We start from the raw sequence: 17974 nt of genomic DNA, 5'->3' as shown, positions 1-17974 counted from the left end.
TTAGTGGTAATAATGAAAGGCATGTAAACGCTGAGGATTTTCTAGGCTTAATCATGGAATTTTAGAGAGAAGGTCATCTAAACCAGTGTTTAGATGGCTAAGTAAGGTTGCCACCTGTCCTTTCCTGGGGAGCTGTGTCCTTTGTTCTGACATTATATATTTCTCATATATTTTTATATAAAATAAATGTGTAATATGCTATATTTATATGAAACAAATATGTAATATATATATGCTAATGTATTTAACAGTATATTATGTTTATTTAAAATGTTCTAAAAATGAGGTAGATCTGTGTTAGAAGGATGTCTATGATAGATGTTACAGGGAGAGAGAAGGAGAAAGAAAATGAGTTTTTATACTTCTGTACAACTTGAAAATTTTTCAACATACAGGTACTTGTGTTATAGTTACAAAATAATATTTTTAATATCTTTCTGTTAAATAATGGTGATGGGTATATAGGTTTGGTTTTGTTCTTTTTTTTTTTGGTTTTGTTCTTAATGTCATTAATTAGCGCAATAAAAAGTCAGGAACTCCATGTTGGTCACTAACTTTTTTTTTTTTAATGTTTTACTGGTCACTGTAATCTAAAAGTCTGGGATCTACTGCTTTAATCTAACCTCTTCTAGATTTCGTGAAGCAAGAAACCTCAGTCCTTCATATATCATAGTCATGACTTGCCATATTTACATGCCACCTATACTATTATATGCATACTATTTTCCTTTTCAATTCACTTTTCTTTAACTTAAACAAATGTCCTTTAAAAAGTAAATTTTATATAACTAAGAAATAATATCCGTAAATCCTTGATTTGATAAGGTAATTATAATTTTCCTAATTTATTTTAAAATACAAATAATTATTAAAAGTCAATAAAAATAAAAGCATCTTGCATGCTACCAGTGGTATGGGTACCGTATTTTAGGAAACATCACTTTAATCTAATTTTGTAGGTACAGAAACTGGGGCCCAGATGTCGAAAGGATTGCCTAAGATCAAGTTAGATGTTAGGGACAGAACTGGAATTTGAACCTGTATCTTCCAACTTCTAGTCTGCTGTTCTTTGTTCTATATACTAAATGACTTATAAGTCAATGGATGTCCTAGGGTTTTAAAGGAACTAATATGTAAAATTGATGGTCACATGTATAACTTACTTATAACAGCTGTACTACAGAACTGGCAATGGTTAATTTATCTAGTACATTATTAAACTGACATGTTTTCTGTTACAGAGTTCCACCTCTTATCATCTACCCTAGAGAAACAGTCATCACACTTGTGCATGAGGTGACACATACAAAGATATTCATTACAACGTTGTTTGTAATAGCAAAAAATTGGAAACACTCTAAATTTCCAACAGTAATGAATAACTAAATAAACTATACAGCAGTCAAGAAAAATGAGTTACATCTACATAGTCAGATTCTTTACTATATTGTTGAATGGAAAAAGGCATGCTGCAAAACAGTATATACATTATGATATCATTTATGTTCAGAGAAACTAAAAACAATACTATGTGTTTCTACAGATACATTTATATGTATATAAATTTCTTTTACAAATTCTGGACATATACATACCAAATTGGTCACAGTGGTTACTTTTGGGAAATAATAGTCAAGGGGGATATTTAGCTTTATTGATAATTTTGAATTTTTACAGTATTGTGTAAACAAATTTATGTAGTGTCATGATTACATTAACAAATGAAGCCAAATGGGACAAAAAGTAGTGTGATTTCTCTAAAGAAATCATTCCTCACTAATTTCTCGTTCTTTGAGGAGAAAAGTACGGAAGCAAAGTATAATCAATGTGTGTAATGTAGTTAGACTTTAGGGGACATTAGTGAGGTTCTAGTTTAAAAACTAATTAAAATATGAAGGGAAAAAAGGAAAGTTATAGAAGAGCATGTATAATATGGTACCATTGATGAAAGGGGAAAAAAATATGAATTTCCATAGAATATTCCTGGAAGAATACACAAGAAACTGTAGTCATTACTACTGGGAAGGGAAACATATTTTTTCATTGTTTTTCATTGTGCATCTTTTAAAGCAACTTGAAAATGTTTTAGTGACCAAGGGATTAGTTAGGTGGAGGGAGGAGAGACATTTGAGATCAGAAATAAACACACAAAAAAGTTAATTAAGGATATGTGGTAGTGATGATTGCTGTGGGCTGTAGAAATCTGAGAGTTCAGAGAAGAGAGCTCTTAGGGAGAGGAGGGGAGGGGGACTGAAGGACTTTCATATGTAGTTGTACTTGAAGTAGGCCCCAAAACATAACTAAGGCCTATATAGCAGAGAGGAGGAAGAAGGGCAGTTTAGGTTGAGTAAGAAACTATTCAGCAAGTAGTATGTGGACCTCATACAGCTGGAGTGGTAAGTTCATGATAGTAAGGAGGTTTGTTTTGTTTTGTTTGTTTTTATAAATTTATTTTATTTTTGGCTGCGTTGGGTCTTCGTTACTGTGCACAGGCTAGTTGCGGCGAGTGGGGGCTACTCTTGGTTGCAGTGCGTGGGCTTCTCATTGCGGTGGCTTCTCTTGTTGCAGAGCATGGGCTCTAGGCGCGTGGGCTCAGTAGTTGTGGCTCGCGGGCTCTAGGGCACACAGGCTCAGTAGTTGTGGCACACGGGCTTAGTTGCTCCACGGCATGCAGGATCTTCCTGGACCAGGGCTCGAACCCGTGGACCCTGCATTGGCAAGCAGATTCTTAACCCCTGCGCCACCAGGGAAGCCCAGAAAGGAGGTTTTTAATTTAAAAAATTATATCTATTATTGAGAACTATTTCACAGGTCCAAAAGAGTATGTATAACATACATCAACCACAAAGAATATTAAAATGAACACATGTATTCAGTATCGGTTTAATAAATATAACATTAGTAACATCTTTGAAGCCTCGTAATGGTCTTCCATATTTCACATTCCTCTCCTGCCCCCTGCCCTACCAGTATCCTGAATCTTGTGTTATCATTCACTTGTTTTTTCTTTGTGATTAGTTCCTTTTCCATCTGTAACTTTTTTCTTTTTAATTTAAGTACAGTTGATTTACAATGTTTCAGGTGTACAGCAAAGTGATTCAGTTATATACTTAGATATATATTCTTTTTCAGATTCTTTTCCATTATAGGTTATTACAAGATACTGAATATAGTTCCCTATATTATACAGTAGGTCCTTGTTGTTTATCTATTTTATATATAGTAGTGTGTATCTGTTAACCCCAAATTCCTAATTTATCCCTTCCCCCCACCTGTAACTTCTTAATTTTGAAAAACTTCAAGCCTACAGAAAAGTTGAAGAAGTACAGTGAGCACCCATATACTCTTCACCTGGATTTACTGATTGTTGACCTTTTGCCACACTGACAGAATGACATGAGCAAATGCTTATGATCTAATGTTAATTGCATAAAACAATATAAAGCCATATATGTAGTATAATCACAGCCATGTAGGTACTAGAAGGAAGTGGTTAAAATGTTAATACTGGTTTCTGCTGAGTGGTAGGGATAAGAGTGATTTTTGTTTTGCATCTTTATGCTTCTCTACCTGGAATTTTCTGTAAGTAACACATATTCTATAATGAAAATTTAAAAATCTTTTCAAGTTTAAAAAAATAATCTTAAAAATATATGGAGAGAGAGAGAACAGGAGATAGTATCTAACATGTGTTCATCAAGTTTGGTAGTCCCAAAAAGTTTAAAACACAGTAATATGGAAAATAAACATAGGTACAGACCTCATATCTGAAGGAATCTAATTCTTTTTCTGCAAGGTTGTTTCCCATCTTGTGTGAAAAGGCCCTATTTCTTTAAGGCTCCAGCAGTCTGGCTGTTTACCCCTCCACTTCTCTCCCTGGCTGTCATCTGCTTTCCTCCCGATCATTCCCCTCATTCATCGAAGACTGACGCTTGGCTCAGTCCTGCCCTCGACGCTGTAACCAGAGACCTTTCTCACCATTTCCACTTCTCTCTCCCACCTCTAGGAGATAGTAGATTCTTACCTGTTCTGAAATATTAAATTCAAGCCTCCTACTTTGGCTACAGCTTTCTATCCTTCCAGCTCTCTCATTTATTCACTATTTTGGACCCATGAGACCCTGTAATCCCTTAATTCTTCCATTTTCTCCTAATCAGCTCTACCATGTTCTCCCCTCCTTCCCTGTCCAACTTAGATTCCATGGTCTGTCATTTCAGCCACTCTGCTGCCCGCGTCTCAGCACCCTCTTTATTTACCTCTTGCAGACCCCCAACCTTGGATCACTTCGGCTGTCTGTTTACACTCAGGAGCACTTTGCATGACCACATGGTGTCAGAACACCATGACCACTCCAGATTAGTGTCCCTGCTCAGAAATCCTTTTGCCTAGTCAGCTTCCTTTCGGTTCTCCGTGGTGACTTTTTCAAACCTTCCTCAAACCTCCTCCACCTTATGCTTCAGTAGAACATCTTATCGTCTCCCTCTAGGAGACAGATCATCAGATGAGAACTCCCTTGAAATACTGACACTAAGACTACATATTTAACTGTATTCGTATTTGTCCTTTCCTCCCTCCTATCCTGTCCGAAGCTAATGCCTACACTTGGGCTCTGGCTCCCAGCCTTGCCACCTTCTCAGGGTGTAATGGTTAACAGTGATCCCCTAACTCTCCTTTATCTCCCATCCTCCTTGCTGCTTCACAACCACATTTAAATGTACTCAAATCTCCCCAACTTTAAAAGAGACACTCTGGACCCCTAAGCTGCCACCCTACCTCGCTGTGCCCACTCACAGCCACGCTTCTTGAAAGAGTTGTTTACACTCAGGCTGCTTTACTTGCCTACTCATTTTCCAACCCTCTGCCCAGCCTCTCTACAGAAACTGCTTTCGCAAGATGACCAACAACCTGGTTACTGAACTAAGAGGAAATTTCTGAGTTCTTAACTTGAACACCCCCTTCTTGAAATAGTCTTTGTGATCTGTGTGAGTCTGTGATCTCACATCTGCTCATACTTCTGTTGCTGCCTTTTAGCTAAATCCTTTCCTTTGCTATTCATTGAGTAAAGGGGATACCTTAAGAAGAAAAGGAAGGGATTTCCCCGGCGGTCCAGTGGTTAAGACTCTTCCTCAACCAGGGATCGAACCTGCGCCCTCGGCAGTGAAAGCACAGAGTCCCAACCACTGGACCGCCAGGGAATTCCCTCCCAGTTTCTTTTAGACCTGCTTTGATTGACCACTATGATGGAAACAATATAACAGTCCTATACAAAATGGCAAAAACCAAACATTTTTTTCCCCTTTGACATTGCCTTTTAACAGTTTCTTAATAGGTTTTCACTGACTGGCCAGCCAGAATGCCTTGCTTTCCACCTACTGTTAAGCCCTGGTTATTTCAGCAGAACTGCCCTGACACCTTTCCTGGCGAGCCCCAAGCTGTCATCCTCCTGCCCCTTTGCTTGCTCCTGGGCCCTTTCCCCACCTATCTCTCTGGATAGGGAGAGTTAATTTCAGACTAAATTGGATATGATTAGTAAATTAAAATTGACTAATTTTTTTTTAAAAAGATGCTGTATTCCCAAACTATATAACTTCTAAAATGTATTCCAGAGCCAAGTAATGAGGTTATTCACTGCCTCCCTCAGAGGAAGAGTTTGAGCTGTGGATTCAGGTAGCACCTGGAATCCAAGTTCTGCCACTTACTAACAGTAACCCTGGGCAAGCAGCTTATCCCTCAAGTCTCAGCTCCCTTATCTGTCAAACAGGGATATTAATGCCTACCTCACATGGCTGTAGTGAAGATTTTGAGCTAACTTACATAAAGCACTGGCTGTAAGGCACTTGAGAGTTGGTAGCTAGTGTTCTGAACAGTCACGTTTACTATTCGCCATTTCTCACTTCAGAGGGATTCACTTAAGATGCTTGTAAGGTGAGAGGATTGACAACCTGGGTTATGAATAACACCTTAAACTGAAGGAGCAAAGGGCCGACTTTAGTTATTCTTGTTCCCAATAGTTGCCCCATTTCCTTGCTTTCCCCTGCTTTATTTAAATAAGATCAACTCTGGTATGATATGAAACAAACCACATTTTACTATACTCAGTTCTCCCAGTAGAGGCACAAACACTGTTGTTAGGTTAGAAACCAAATGTTAGTCACAGATACGGTCTACTAATTTCCTAATCATGACAGATGTTCCCTAGATGCTGAATAGTGTGGAATCTCAGGAAATCCCAAGGGAAGCATTCATTACTAAATAAAGAATGGCTAGCACAAGGAGAGGGAAGAAAACTAAAAATTTCGAGTGCCTGTCCCAAGGGCCTTTAGTACTGCTGGGCATTTCCCCATACCTTATATTTAATCTTCTCAACCACAGTGTAAGGTAGCTTCTTTTTAAGTGACCTTGTCCTGGTTTATGCCTGTTGCCCTTAGTGAATCCTTACTTCTATTGTTCATATTTTGTGATCGAAGAAATGGAATCTAAAAGAAGAAAAGTATTCTGTCCATAGTTACAAAGCCAGAAAACTCCTCCCTGTGCAGCTGGATTTCTTCTGTGAAGCCCTCATTCATACCTCATCCATCTACTGTCTGACTTCTCTAACACACCACTGTTTTGCTGTTCAGTAAATGTGTGGATGCTCAAGTCCTCACCTTACTTGACTGTGTGACATTTCACACTGTTTACCATTCCCTCCTCTCAAATACTCTCTCTTTCGCTTCCCGGGCACCGTTTTCCAGGGTCTCTCTCACCACTTTGGCTCGTACTTCTGAGTCTCCTTCTCCTCCCCTCCCTTAGGTATTGTTCCTCCCAGGCCTTGCATGTAGATCACACTTTATTCTTGAGGTGATCTCATCCTTGACTTTGGTTGACAGTTACTCACTGCGGGTAATTCCCAAACCTTTAACTCTAGCCGAGAGCTCTATTCAGGATATCGTACCACATATCTGGTAAGATCTGGACATCTGTGTTTCCATGTCCTGGAGTTACTTCAGATAGCTAACTAAAAACACATCATCTTCCTTCCCCATGAAACTCTTCTTCCAAGCATTTCCCTCCTCTGTCAGTGGATTCATCATCCTCCACCCAGGCCAGAAACTTGGGTGTCATTCTTGACTCCTCCCTCTGCCTCAGACCCCCTCCCAATAAATTATTGAATTGTGTAATTCTCTCTTAACTTCCGTTTATCTCCTCTGATCTCCACTGCCACTAACTCACCTCATTCCGGCCACCTTCATCTCTTTCCTGGACTGCTGCAATAACATCAGTCTCCCTGTCTCCACTCTCTCCTCTCTTTTTCTCCCCTCCAATCCATCCTCTCTTGACATTCAAAAATGCAATTCTGATTGTGACATTCTCCTTATAAAACCCTTAACCTTGAATGGTACACTTTAAAAGGGTGAATTTTATAGTATGTGAACTGTATCTCAATTAAAAAAAAAACTTAACCTGATTTACAAAGTCTCGCAGGACCTAGTCTGGCCTCCATGTCTCTTACTGCCCACTCTCTTCAGGCCTCCCATCTCCTCTTGGCTTTACCGTTCTGCATTTCCTTCTGCGTCTGAGCTCTCCACATACTCTCACTGCCAAACTCTGCGCTCTCCATGCTGTTTACTCTCCCTCCTTACCCACTCTCACTTCTTCGCTTGGCTGCCTCCTCGTACTTCCGGTCTCAGCTTTAGATGATGTTCTCCAGAAAGCCTTCCCTCATCTCCCCAGACTGGGTGTAGATATTCCCAAGGCATTTCTCTGAGAAAGTGACATTTAAGCAAAGCCTTTAAGGGGCAGGAGTTGGCCAGGTGATGAGTGGAGGGTGGAGTGTCCCATGCAGAGGAACAGCATGTGAGAAGGCCCTGGCAGAAAGGAGCTTGGGGGAGTGTCAGAAACTGAAAGGCCAACAGGGAGATAAAGAAGGGGCTTGGGCAGGGGGGAAAGGATGGATTGGGTGTTTGGGATTAGCAGATGCAAATTATTATAAGTGGAATGGACACACAACAAGGTCCTACTGTATAGCACAGGGAACTATATTCAATATCCTGTAATAAACGATAATGGAAAAAAGATGAAAAAGAATGTGTGTGTATATGTGTATGTGTGTGTGTGTGTATATATATTTACATACATGTACACACACACATATATAACTGAATCACTTACTGTATAGTAGAAATTAACACAACATTGTCAATCAACTATACTTCAATAAAATAAATTAAAAATATAAAAAAAGAAGAGCCTGGAAGAGGCAAATCATGCAGGGCCTTGTGGACAACCGTAAGGGTGTCCTATGTCCTCTTAAGAGGAGTTGGAAGCCTTTGAAGACTTTAAACGGGGGAACTTTAAAAGCTTCCCCTTAAGGACCTACTGTAGAGCACAGGGAGCTCTACTCAGTACTCTGTCATGACCTATATGGGAAAAGAATCTAAAAAAGAGTGGATATATGTATATGCATAACTGATTCACTTTGCTATACAGCAGAAACTAACACAACATTGTAAATCAACGATACTCCAATTAAAAACAAAAAAGCAAACAAAACTTCCCTTGGCCGCTTTATATAAGTAGAAGCAAGGTGAAAAGAGGCTCACAAACTTCTCTCAATCTCCCACTAACCTGTAAGCTCCTCGAGGGCAGAAATTATGTCTTCTTATTTAGTGTATTCACAGAGTCCAGAATTGTGCCTGATACACAGCAGATGCTCAGTATTAGGTTAATGAATTGAATAAATGGATGGTGGGGCCAGGATTCCAACTTTGGTTTTCAAGAAAGACTCAGCACTCCGCTCCTACCCGAGACTGATTGGATATCCCTCCTTTTGCCTCCAGTGCATCTGTGGTCAATTGTATTTTCCAGAAATGGCTACAAAAACAACTCACATCCAGCATGCTCTTATTACAGTGTGACTTTGACACTCTTCCCACTGAAAAGTGAGGTCTAGTTCTTTCCCCTTGGATTTGAGGTGAGGTTATAAAAGGTGCTTGAGGCTCCTCCTGGTTCTCTTGGGACACTTGCTCTTGGAACCCAGCTACCATGCTACGAGGAAGCCCAAGCTGCCCTGAGAATAGGGTCTTCATGGAGAAGAATCCGTAGACAGCACCAACTTGCCAGCCATTTGTGAGTGAGCCATTTTGAAAGTGAATTCTCCAGCTTCTAGTAATCCAACCAGTTGATGCCTTTTGGAACGGAAATGAGCTGTCCTCACTGAACCCTGCCCAAATTACAGACTCATTAGCAAAATAAATGATGGTGGTGGTTTGAAGCCACTTAAGTCTTGGGATGGTTTTGTTAAGCAGCAGTAGGTGACTAGAACAGCAGCCTATGTTTGTCATGCAGGGAGGTGATGCCACTCAGTGGTTAAGTGGGTGGCCTATGACTGTCTTGTTTCAAAGCCCACCTTTGCTGCTTAGTATGACCTTTGGCAAGTTACTTAACCTCTCTGTGCCTCAGTCTCCTTCTTTCTTCAGTGTAAGTAAAAACAGTATTTAAGTTTGTTATGATGATTAAGTGATTAATGCAGGTAAATGCAGAACTACAGGTAATACAGATCAGTCTTCGTGATTATCTCAGGCAAGTCTCTGATCATTCAGCCATCACTGTCTCTTGTAATTCTGTTTCTTTGTCTTTATAGTACTTTTGGTATTTGTGTGTGTGTGTGTGTGTATATAATGTGTTCATATATGTATATGTGTATATACACATACATAATATATAGCTTTTAGCACTATCTGAAATGATCTTGTCTACATGTTTTTTTATCCCACCAGAGTATAAGTCCCAGTAACGCAGGAACCTTGCCTGTCTCATTCACTGCTGTATCCCCAGTACCTGGAACGGTACCTGGCACAAAGTGCTTATTAATAACTTTTTTGTTAATGAATGGATGAATAGCACTTTCATACTTCTTGTGGAAGACATCACTAGTTCCTACCCAGTATCCCTTCTCATTCCACAGTAGTGGTCCCTGGTTTTGTTGTGGATGTCAATACAAAATACTGTCCCAGACTCCCTTGCAGCTAAGGGTCATTGTGTAATACATGTCCTATCAATGAGACGTAGTCAAAGTTCTGCTAAGGATGTCTGGGAAAATTTTTTGCTTTGATTTAGGCACTGCCCTTTCATCCTTCCCCTCTTCCTCCTTCCTGCCCACAATACGGACAGGAAGTAGAGCAACCAAAAAGGAGATAATCATGAAGACAAAAACAGGAGCAACCTGTGATGTTGATGAACTATCTAGTGGAGTCACTACACCACAGACTCTCTCATTATGTGAGAAAATTTAACCCTTTATAGTTAAGCCCCAGCTCAGCCTTCTGTTACTTGCAGCCAAATACATTCTCACCTGATACACTGTGGTAGAGTAATATCTACTCCTATAGGCTGTTCATTAAGGGCAAGGAAATATTTCCTCCTCCTTACTGTTCTCTAGGAGGACTGGAAGAATTTATCAGCACAAATGTCACTCACTGTCCAGATCTCTTCTGCTCTCTTCAAATAGTGAGAGTGGGCAAGTAGCAAGGGACACCACAGTATCTGAATATATTTGACTCCTGAGTTCACATATTTCAAGTAGTGGGGGTTACATTTGCCATTCATTCCTGAAACAAACATGTATTTATTGCCACTCTATGCCAGACATTATATGGCTGTTGGGGATACAGAGATGATTAAGTCAGATGATTGAAACTGGATGCCCAAGTTCCCACTAAACATTAAGCTCCCAAAGGGTGGGAGCTGGGCGGCTCCCAGTAAGAAAGGGACTTAATTCTAGCAGTGTCTCATCCATATTGTTCCTCGTCTCAACCTTCTTGACCCCTGATCCCATTTTAATGGCCTCAGTTCACTTATTCACTCACCACCTTTTGTGTGTGTGTTTCCCTGGGAAATAGATATGGACTGCATATCTATTTGTATTTTGAATGCTTAATCTTTGACTTCCAAGACCATTCAGGTTTCAGATTGTCTGCTTTCTCTACAGCTAAGCCTCCATGCACTCTTGCTGCTCCATCATAAAGTGGCTGTTCTCCCATTATCAACACATCTATGTAGTTAATCTAAACTCAGCTGTGGGGACTGGGTACATTAACCTTATCCTGATGTCATGACTCGGTGTTATGGTCCCAAGTCCAAATGATAGATCCCCTCACTCAGCTCCAGGGTATGTACAGATCAGAATTTGGGGCAGTAAAATGTTTCAGACTAGTTATAAACTTAGCCCCAAGGCTTCAAGTTTTAGGAATTGCCGCCATGGGAACACAGGTGTATCAGGTTGAAGTAGACCATTGAGGCAGGTGCCAGGAATCCAGGAACCACATTGTATTGTCACCTTTGATATTTTACTTTTGAGGGTCTTTATTATTGTGCTTGTGTGTACTATTTCAGGGGCAGGGGGTTGGGCCATTTTGAGACTGATGGAAATTACAGCACCCTTCTTCAAGATAATACACATCTGCACACACACACACACACACACACACACACACACACACACACACACACACTATTTAGAAGTCATTTCTGGAGGCCCAGGTTAAGAACCCAATTGTGATTTGCCATGAAGGTGGAAACTTTTCTGTACCCTAATTTGGTCCTTTACCATGTACTATTTTCATTTACCTTTTCATGTGTGTATGTTTTAGCCCATTGAGTGAGCAAGCTTCCTGCAAAGAACATACACCTTTTTATGACCCCCAATGATACTTGATATAGTGACTGAGCCTTGTGGGAAATATTTGCAAATTGAGTTCTTTGAAGCTGCTACGATTTACTGAGGACAGGCAACGTTCCTTTCAATATACCACCCACCACCCGACCTCCCTACGAAATGGAAGAGATCACTACCAAAGGACCTACAGTCATGTTCTATTTACTTCCTAGGTTTTAGGACTGGGCACTATTTACATACTCCTCATGCAAATATACAGTCTTGGATATTTAGAGAACCAAGGTAGTGCCTAGTAGAAAGCTTTATACAAACAAAACAAAACAAAACCCTCTAAGAATAAATGAACATACTCTATTATCTTAAAAATCTGTGATCTTTATTCCTTCCATAGTTCTGTGCCTCACCCTGTACATACCCACACCTGTAATCAGACCCCTTACTTGTCCTATCCCGTGAGTTTTATTTCCCAAACTACACTCCTTTCCTGGCATGTGCTTATGGAAAAAATTAAAAATAGGAATAAACCTAATGCTAATGGAATAGTGCCCATGTTGTTTTCCCTTTTTTCTGATCCTTCCCTCTCACCTGTACGTTTCCACAGGCTACCTTTAATCCTAACCTGTTTAGAACTTGGAAGTGTTTTCCCTCATCCGGGCCCCTTTCCCTTCACTCTGTAGGAGACTACAGCCACCTGGTGGCCATGTAGAGAAAAGACAGGTCGATTGCCTCAAAAATCTGGTGAGAGGAAGAACCTCTATGGAGTAATTTTTGGTCTTGGATCTATGGCGAACAAGGAAAGAGAAACCTGTGGATAGAGATGACAGCATAGGATCCAGACATCCTATTTCTTGGTCCCACCTTGCCCCCCACCAAGGACACAACATCCCATCCACTAGTTATTAGAGGCAGAGGAATTCACTTAACATTTGAGTTCATTCAGTCAAAATTTATTGAGCAGCAACTGTGTGCCCAACACTGGCAATACAGCAGTGAACAAGATGGACACGATCTCTGCCCTCATGAGTTTACAATCTAGCAGCCAGCCAGCCAATTACATCCATAATTTTAACATTACTATTGTAATAAGCACTCTGAAATTTAACAGAAAGTCCTGACCTGCATCGAGAAATCAGCAAAGTCTCTGTGAGGAAGAAACATGCAGGATTAGCAAGGTGGGAGATGGAAGAGTGTTGTAAGCAGAGAGAACAGCCTGTGTGCCGGCTCTGAGGCAAGAAAACCTTTAGTGAACAGAAAGCCAGTGAACAAAGAGGGGTGATGCAAGGTAGAGGCTGATATATGCAAGGTCTTTGGATTTAGCACTTGATTCCAAAAGCAGCTAGAAGCCACTGAAGAATCTGAAGGAGGAAAGTTAGATGTTTAGGTTTGTTTTTCAGAGCTCACTCTGCTGTGTGTGGAGGACAGAAGAGGAAATGGGAGGACTGGTTAGGAAGTTATCGCAGCAGTCCAGACCAGAGGTGATGATAACAGCTTCGAGAAAAGAAGATGGATTCCAGAGATGTTTAGGAGATAGAATCTACTTGGAGAGTGACTGGGTGTGTGAGGAAAGGGATGTGTTTCTGGCGAGAGGTACTAAAGTAGGAAACCCTGGAGGAGGGACGAGTTTGGGCAGATCCCATAGGCACAGGCCCTGAGGCTGGGGGTTACAGCAACAGCATAGCTTTGGTTCTCAAATAGTTTAGGGTTTAACTGAGCAAACAAGATACACATGAAACAACTGCAGGTGGATACAGATGTCTTCACCTCTGTCCATGCCGTTCATAGTCAGCCCCTCAGCACACTCCTCTGCAGCCTACCCAGTGTCTCATAGGGGGCCACCTTCCACAAAGATGCACTAACATCTCTCTGCTGCTTTTTTAGCCTGCTACTGTCAAGAAATTCACCTGTGATTCTCATTCCCCTTCCCTCCTTAGGTCATAGGGGACCAAATCTGGCCACTGCCCTACATGGTTGTTCTCTTTTGAACACCAGGAGTTTTCTGACTTAATTAGCTCCTCTCTTTTTTTTTTTTTTTTGCGGTACGCGGGCCTCTCACCGCTGTGGCCTCTTCCGTCGCGGAGCACAGGCTCCGGACGCGCAGGCCCAGCGGCCATGGCCCACGGGCCCAGCCGCTCCGCGGCACGCGGGATCCTCCCGGACCCGGGCACGAACCCGCGTCCCCTGCATTGGCAGGTGGACTCCCAACCACTGCGCCACTAGGGAAGCCCCAATTAGCTCCTCTCTTTACATCACCTCTGTCAAGCCCCTTCTTGCAGAGTCACCATCTGGCAAAGTCGACCCTGTCTTCCTCATCTTTCCCTCAGAAGCACAGGCCCATCATGAATATACATGCCTACTTTTTGCTCCCCCTTCTAAAGTGTCCCAATCCAAAAGCCCTTTCCCACTCTAATTTTCCTGGAACCAGTATATACCCACCTCTTTGCCTCAGAAAAGTCAGAGGAAAGTTTTCCTACGGGATTAACCATGAAGTAGACTCATCAGCTATTACTCAGCTTACACTTGGCCTTCCCTGTGTCCTCTCTACCACTGCAGAACTGTGCTAAGTCCCTTCCAAAGGCAATAACTAAAAAAACAAAACAAAAAAGCACAACACCGCGGCTGACTACACAATAGGCCTACAGGTTCCCATTGTGCAGTGAGCCTGGACATTGAGAAGATCGTAGACTTTGGAATTGGGAAGACCTGGGTTTGCAATCTGGTTACTAAGTAGTGTGGCTTTTGCGCTATTAAATCTTACTAAGCTTCAGAAGATTTATCTGTAAGTAGTGGTAATGGTATCTGTCTTATGGATAGTTGTATTAAATGAGGTGTATAAAGCACATAGCATAATATCTAGCCTGAATTACCTGGTGGCTGCCGAATACTAGTCAGAAGAGAGATTAGCCAGTTTTATATGGCGAGTGATATAGACACTTCCTATTCCTGTCTTTGTAGATCCCATCTTCCTACAGTCATCCCATTTCCATCATTGCCAGAAAAGTTCTTCCATCCCTCATCCCTGTGTAGGACTTCTCTTTCTCTTACTATCGAAAAGTTCTGCCTGAGCTCTATCTGACTATCCTCTTCTACATCTCCATGATCTAAGATACTTTATTTTCTTGTATCATTCCTAAAAATTAATTCACTTCTAGCGTTCTTCCTAACTTTCTCAGAGTAAATTGTAACTAACCCGAGGAATAGGACCTTTACACTTCAGTAGGGAATGGGAACCTCAGGCCAGCTCCCAGAGTAGAATGGAGGTCTAGGTCCAGGTACCGCCCTCCCTGCCCCATCCCCATCTCTTTTCCTACAGGTCACAGAAACAGCTAAACTCAAAATATGTCTTGAGCCTACATGAGCATACATCTCTCTTTCTATAGCTCTGTGAGGTCATCACTGAAGTACAGCAGTACTGCAGGTGTGTAGAGCGTACTGTCCATATTGAGATAATCAAATTCTTCCTCCTCATCCCGGATACCATTCTCTTCCAGGGTATAATCCATGTTCAGGTTCTTCCCTTCATATTTCCATGTGTAGCTGGCAGCATGTGCGTTATAGAGGAGGTAGCGGTGTAGGATTTCCCACATTGATTCCAGGGCCCCCACCTGGAGAACACGAAAGCACCCCACCCAGAATTGTGGGTTGAACGAGCAAACACACACACACACACACACACACACACGCAAAGGCCAGGAACCCAAAGCTGGGATCAGAGTGCCTCCCTTGGCAGAGAGCAGCTTAAGGCGCTCCACAGTCCCAGAAATAAAGTTGGAGCTCCAGCATGCAACGAATGGCCCCCAAGTCCTACCTGCCTTTATGGCAGCCACTTGTAATAAACAAATGGCCCTAAAGTCACTGCCCCCTCACCTCATCCCCACAATAGAGTAGACTAATAAGAGAGCCCAGTTGCAATTGCTGTACAAAAACACAGCGTGTAAGAGCTTCCGAGGACAACCATCACTAAGGTGCACAAACTGTCACCCTGGGCTTAAGAAAAAGTCTCTTGTACCCTGTGGCCCAGCCACACCTTTAATTCCTAACCCTGGGGATGTAGGTGATCTTCTTTCCTCAGTTACCCCTAAAAGGAAAGAAAATACAGCTCCCACCGGTTGTGGAGAGCTGCTGGCCTGCAGATCTGCTTGGAGATTTGCTGGGATTCTCGGTTCCCTCTAACCTGCCCCCGGCACCAGTTCTCACCTCCAGAGTGTGCTCTTGCGACGTGAGCGTGTTAATGATGCGGATATTCCGGGTCTTGGCGGACAGCCGCCCCACCTCGTAACGCGACCCCTGCCACCAAGGCTTCCCGAAATCATTGGCCCAGTCCGAACGGGGCAGCTGAGGCGGCACGTGCAGAAAGCGGCCCCACGGGGTGCGGTATCTCAGGGAACCGGTCAGCGGATCTATGTGCTTGCGGATCTTTTAAGCAGGGTTTGAGGGAGGAGGGTCGGAGCAGTCACTATCTCGGGCTCTGTTTAGCCTCTGCTTTTCCTCTTCATCCCGCTCTCCAGTGCCCCTCCCCCCAACCCCAGGTTCCAGCAGAACTCACGTCTCTGGTGTCTGGATCAAACCAGTGACTGATGTCCTGGCCCGCAACTTCCACGATGGGTTTCAGCAGCAGGTCTCCTGGGAAGGAGAAGCTGCCGTCAATGCTACCCATCCAAGAACCAAGCACCCCCCAAACACACCCTCGACGCTGGCCCAAAGTGTGGCGCTTACCCTTGTATTCCTGTGCCAACGGCGTTAGGTCGTACACGTTTCCCAGGTAAGACACCCAGAGGTCTTCGGGCTGGTTATGTTGGGCCACCTCGGCCGGCGTGAAATAGCGACGCTGAAAATACTCAAAGTCTGGCCCGGCCACTAGGCCCCGGCGTGCCATGGCTCTTGCTCTATCGGTCACCGACTCCTTTAGTTGCTTCCTCGCTTTTCGGCACGCACTCTCTGTTTCATCCTCCCTCTGGTCCGGGAGCTAAGGCGAGCGCGTTTATCCGCTGACATGGAAACCATTGTCCCTTTCCGGCCACCGGCCACTGAGATCAAACGCTGTAAATGGGCGAGAGGAGCGTGGGCTGCGCGTGCTCACGGGAAACGTAGTCCGATTCAGGCATTCAAGTAATTTGAGTTTTGTCCTCAGGAGTTCCGCGGGAAAGAGAACACACTCCGTTTTCATTCACAGTACCCTAGGCTACAGGGAGTATTCAGGACATACTGTCTCGCGAGGCAGAAAAACAAGGGAGGGGAGGAGTGTGATTATGAAAAAAGGTATTCTCGCTAAATTCCAGGGTTCCTTAAAGGATGTGTAAGAAACTAGAGTTGAAAATTTCTCGCGATATCTTGGTACATCCAACGTAATAGGCCTCAGTGAGCCTCAGCGCCGAAATAGAAGCTCGCGATACTTCTGCAGTTGCCGGAGACGAAGAGGAGGAGGAGGAGGAGAGGTGATCTCGCGAAAGAAAACAGGTCGGGAGCGCTCGCGAGATCTCAGACCACCGGACACCAAAGGTTCTTAGGAAGTTGAAGGGCCTGGAGGAGGCCCGGGAACAAATGGCCGCAGCTGGACCAGCCATGCTGTTGCGAGAGGAGAATGGCTGTTGCAGCCGGCGTCAAAGCAGCTCCAGCGCAGGGGTTAGCTCGGGTTCTGGGATTGAGGGGCCGTCGGGGAGCAAGATGGGGGGACGGAGGGGGAACTGCAGCTCCCGGCAGCCTCTGGGCTTCGTGTGAGCGCCCCGCGGGCTGTCGGGAGCTGTGGTTCCGCGGGCGGGCAGCAGCCGAGGCGGCGCGGTCTGAGCGCCTGTCCCGCCCCGCTCAGGACTCAGATGGGGAGCGCGAGGACTCACCGGCTACGCGCGCTAGGCAGCAGCTGGAGGCGCTGCTCAACAAGACTATGCGCATTCGCATGACAGATGGACGGACACTGGTCGGTTGCTTCCTCTGCACCGACCGCGACTGCAATGTTATCCTGGGCTCGGCGCAGGAGTTCCTCAAGCCGTCGGGTCAGTGCCCGGGGAATGCACACCCGCCTGGGAATGCGGCGAAGCCTCACGCAAAGCATTTCCCCTTAAGTGCCTGGCTGCACCCCTTATTTTCTGGGACTAGAAGTCGTGGCACAGAAGGGGCGGGGCCGACGCTGGCCTGCCTCTCTGATGCTCTGACTCTTCTTTCCAGATTCCTTCTCTGCCGGGGAACCCCGTGTGCTGGGCCTGGCCATGGTACCTGGACACCACATCGTTTCTATTGAGGTGCAGAGAGAGAGCCTGGCGGGGCCTCCCTACCTCTGAACACGATCGCGCATGCCTTTCGGACTTCATTAAATCTGTAACCGAC

The 17974-nt window shown here is 43.7% G+C and overlaps 2 protein-coding genes across 7 annotated transcripts in view; one reads left to right on the top strand and one right to left on the bottom strand.

Moving 5' to 3' along the window:
• NAA38 (N-alpha-acetyltransferase 38, NatC auxiliary subunit) overlaps positions 1-17974 on the top strand; it is a 24079-nt gene extending 6105 nt beyond the window's left edge. For 2 of the 6 annotated variants that reach the window (XM_070044531.1, XM_070044530.1), the window contains exons 3-4: positions 17055-17643; positions 17816-17974. In XM_070044531.1, the coding sequence (XP_069900632.1) occupies positions 17235-17643; positions 17816-17928 (522 nt within the window). In that variant the 5' untranslated portion in view covers positions 17055-17234 and the 3' untranslated portion in view covers positions 17929-17974. Of the gene's footprint in view, positions 1-13757; positions 16416-16932; positions 17644-17815 lie in introns of those variants that run through there. The other 4 variants (XM_060291037.2, XM_030861560.3, XM_070044529.1 and 1 more) reach the window with 4 other exon arrangements.
• On the bottom strand, positions 12034-17301 carry CYB5D1 (cytochrome b5 domain containing 1). Its single transcript, XM_030861557.3, has 4 exons — positions 16370-17301; positions 16200-16276; positions 15851-16069; positions 12034-15258 (listed from the first exon to the last, which is right to left on the bottom strand). The coding sequence occupies exons 1-4, from the start codon at positions 16527-16529 to the stop codon at positions 15028-15030; spliced, it is 687 nt and encodes a 228-aa protein (XP_030717417.1). The 5' UTR covers positions 16530-17301; the 3' UTR covers positions 12034-15027.

The sequence above is a fragment of the Globicephala melas genome, chromosome 20 (genome assembly GCF_963455315.2).
Source record: "Globicephala melas chromosome 20, mGloMel1.2, whole genome shotgun sequence".
In the NCBI taxonomy this organism is placed as follows: Eukaryota; Metazoa; Chordata; class Mammalia; order Artiodactyla; family Delphinidae; genus Globicephala; species Globicephala melas.
The sequence above is the reverse complement of the archived record's forward strand: the minus strand, read 5'-3'. Positions and strand labels throughout refer to the sequence as shown.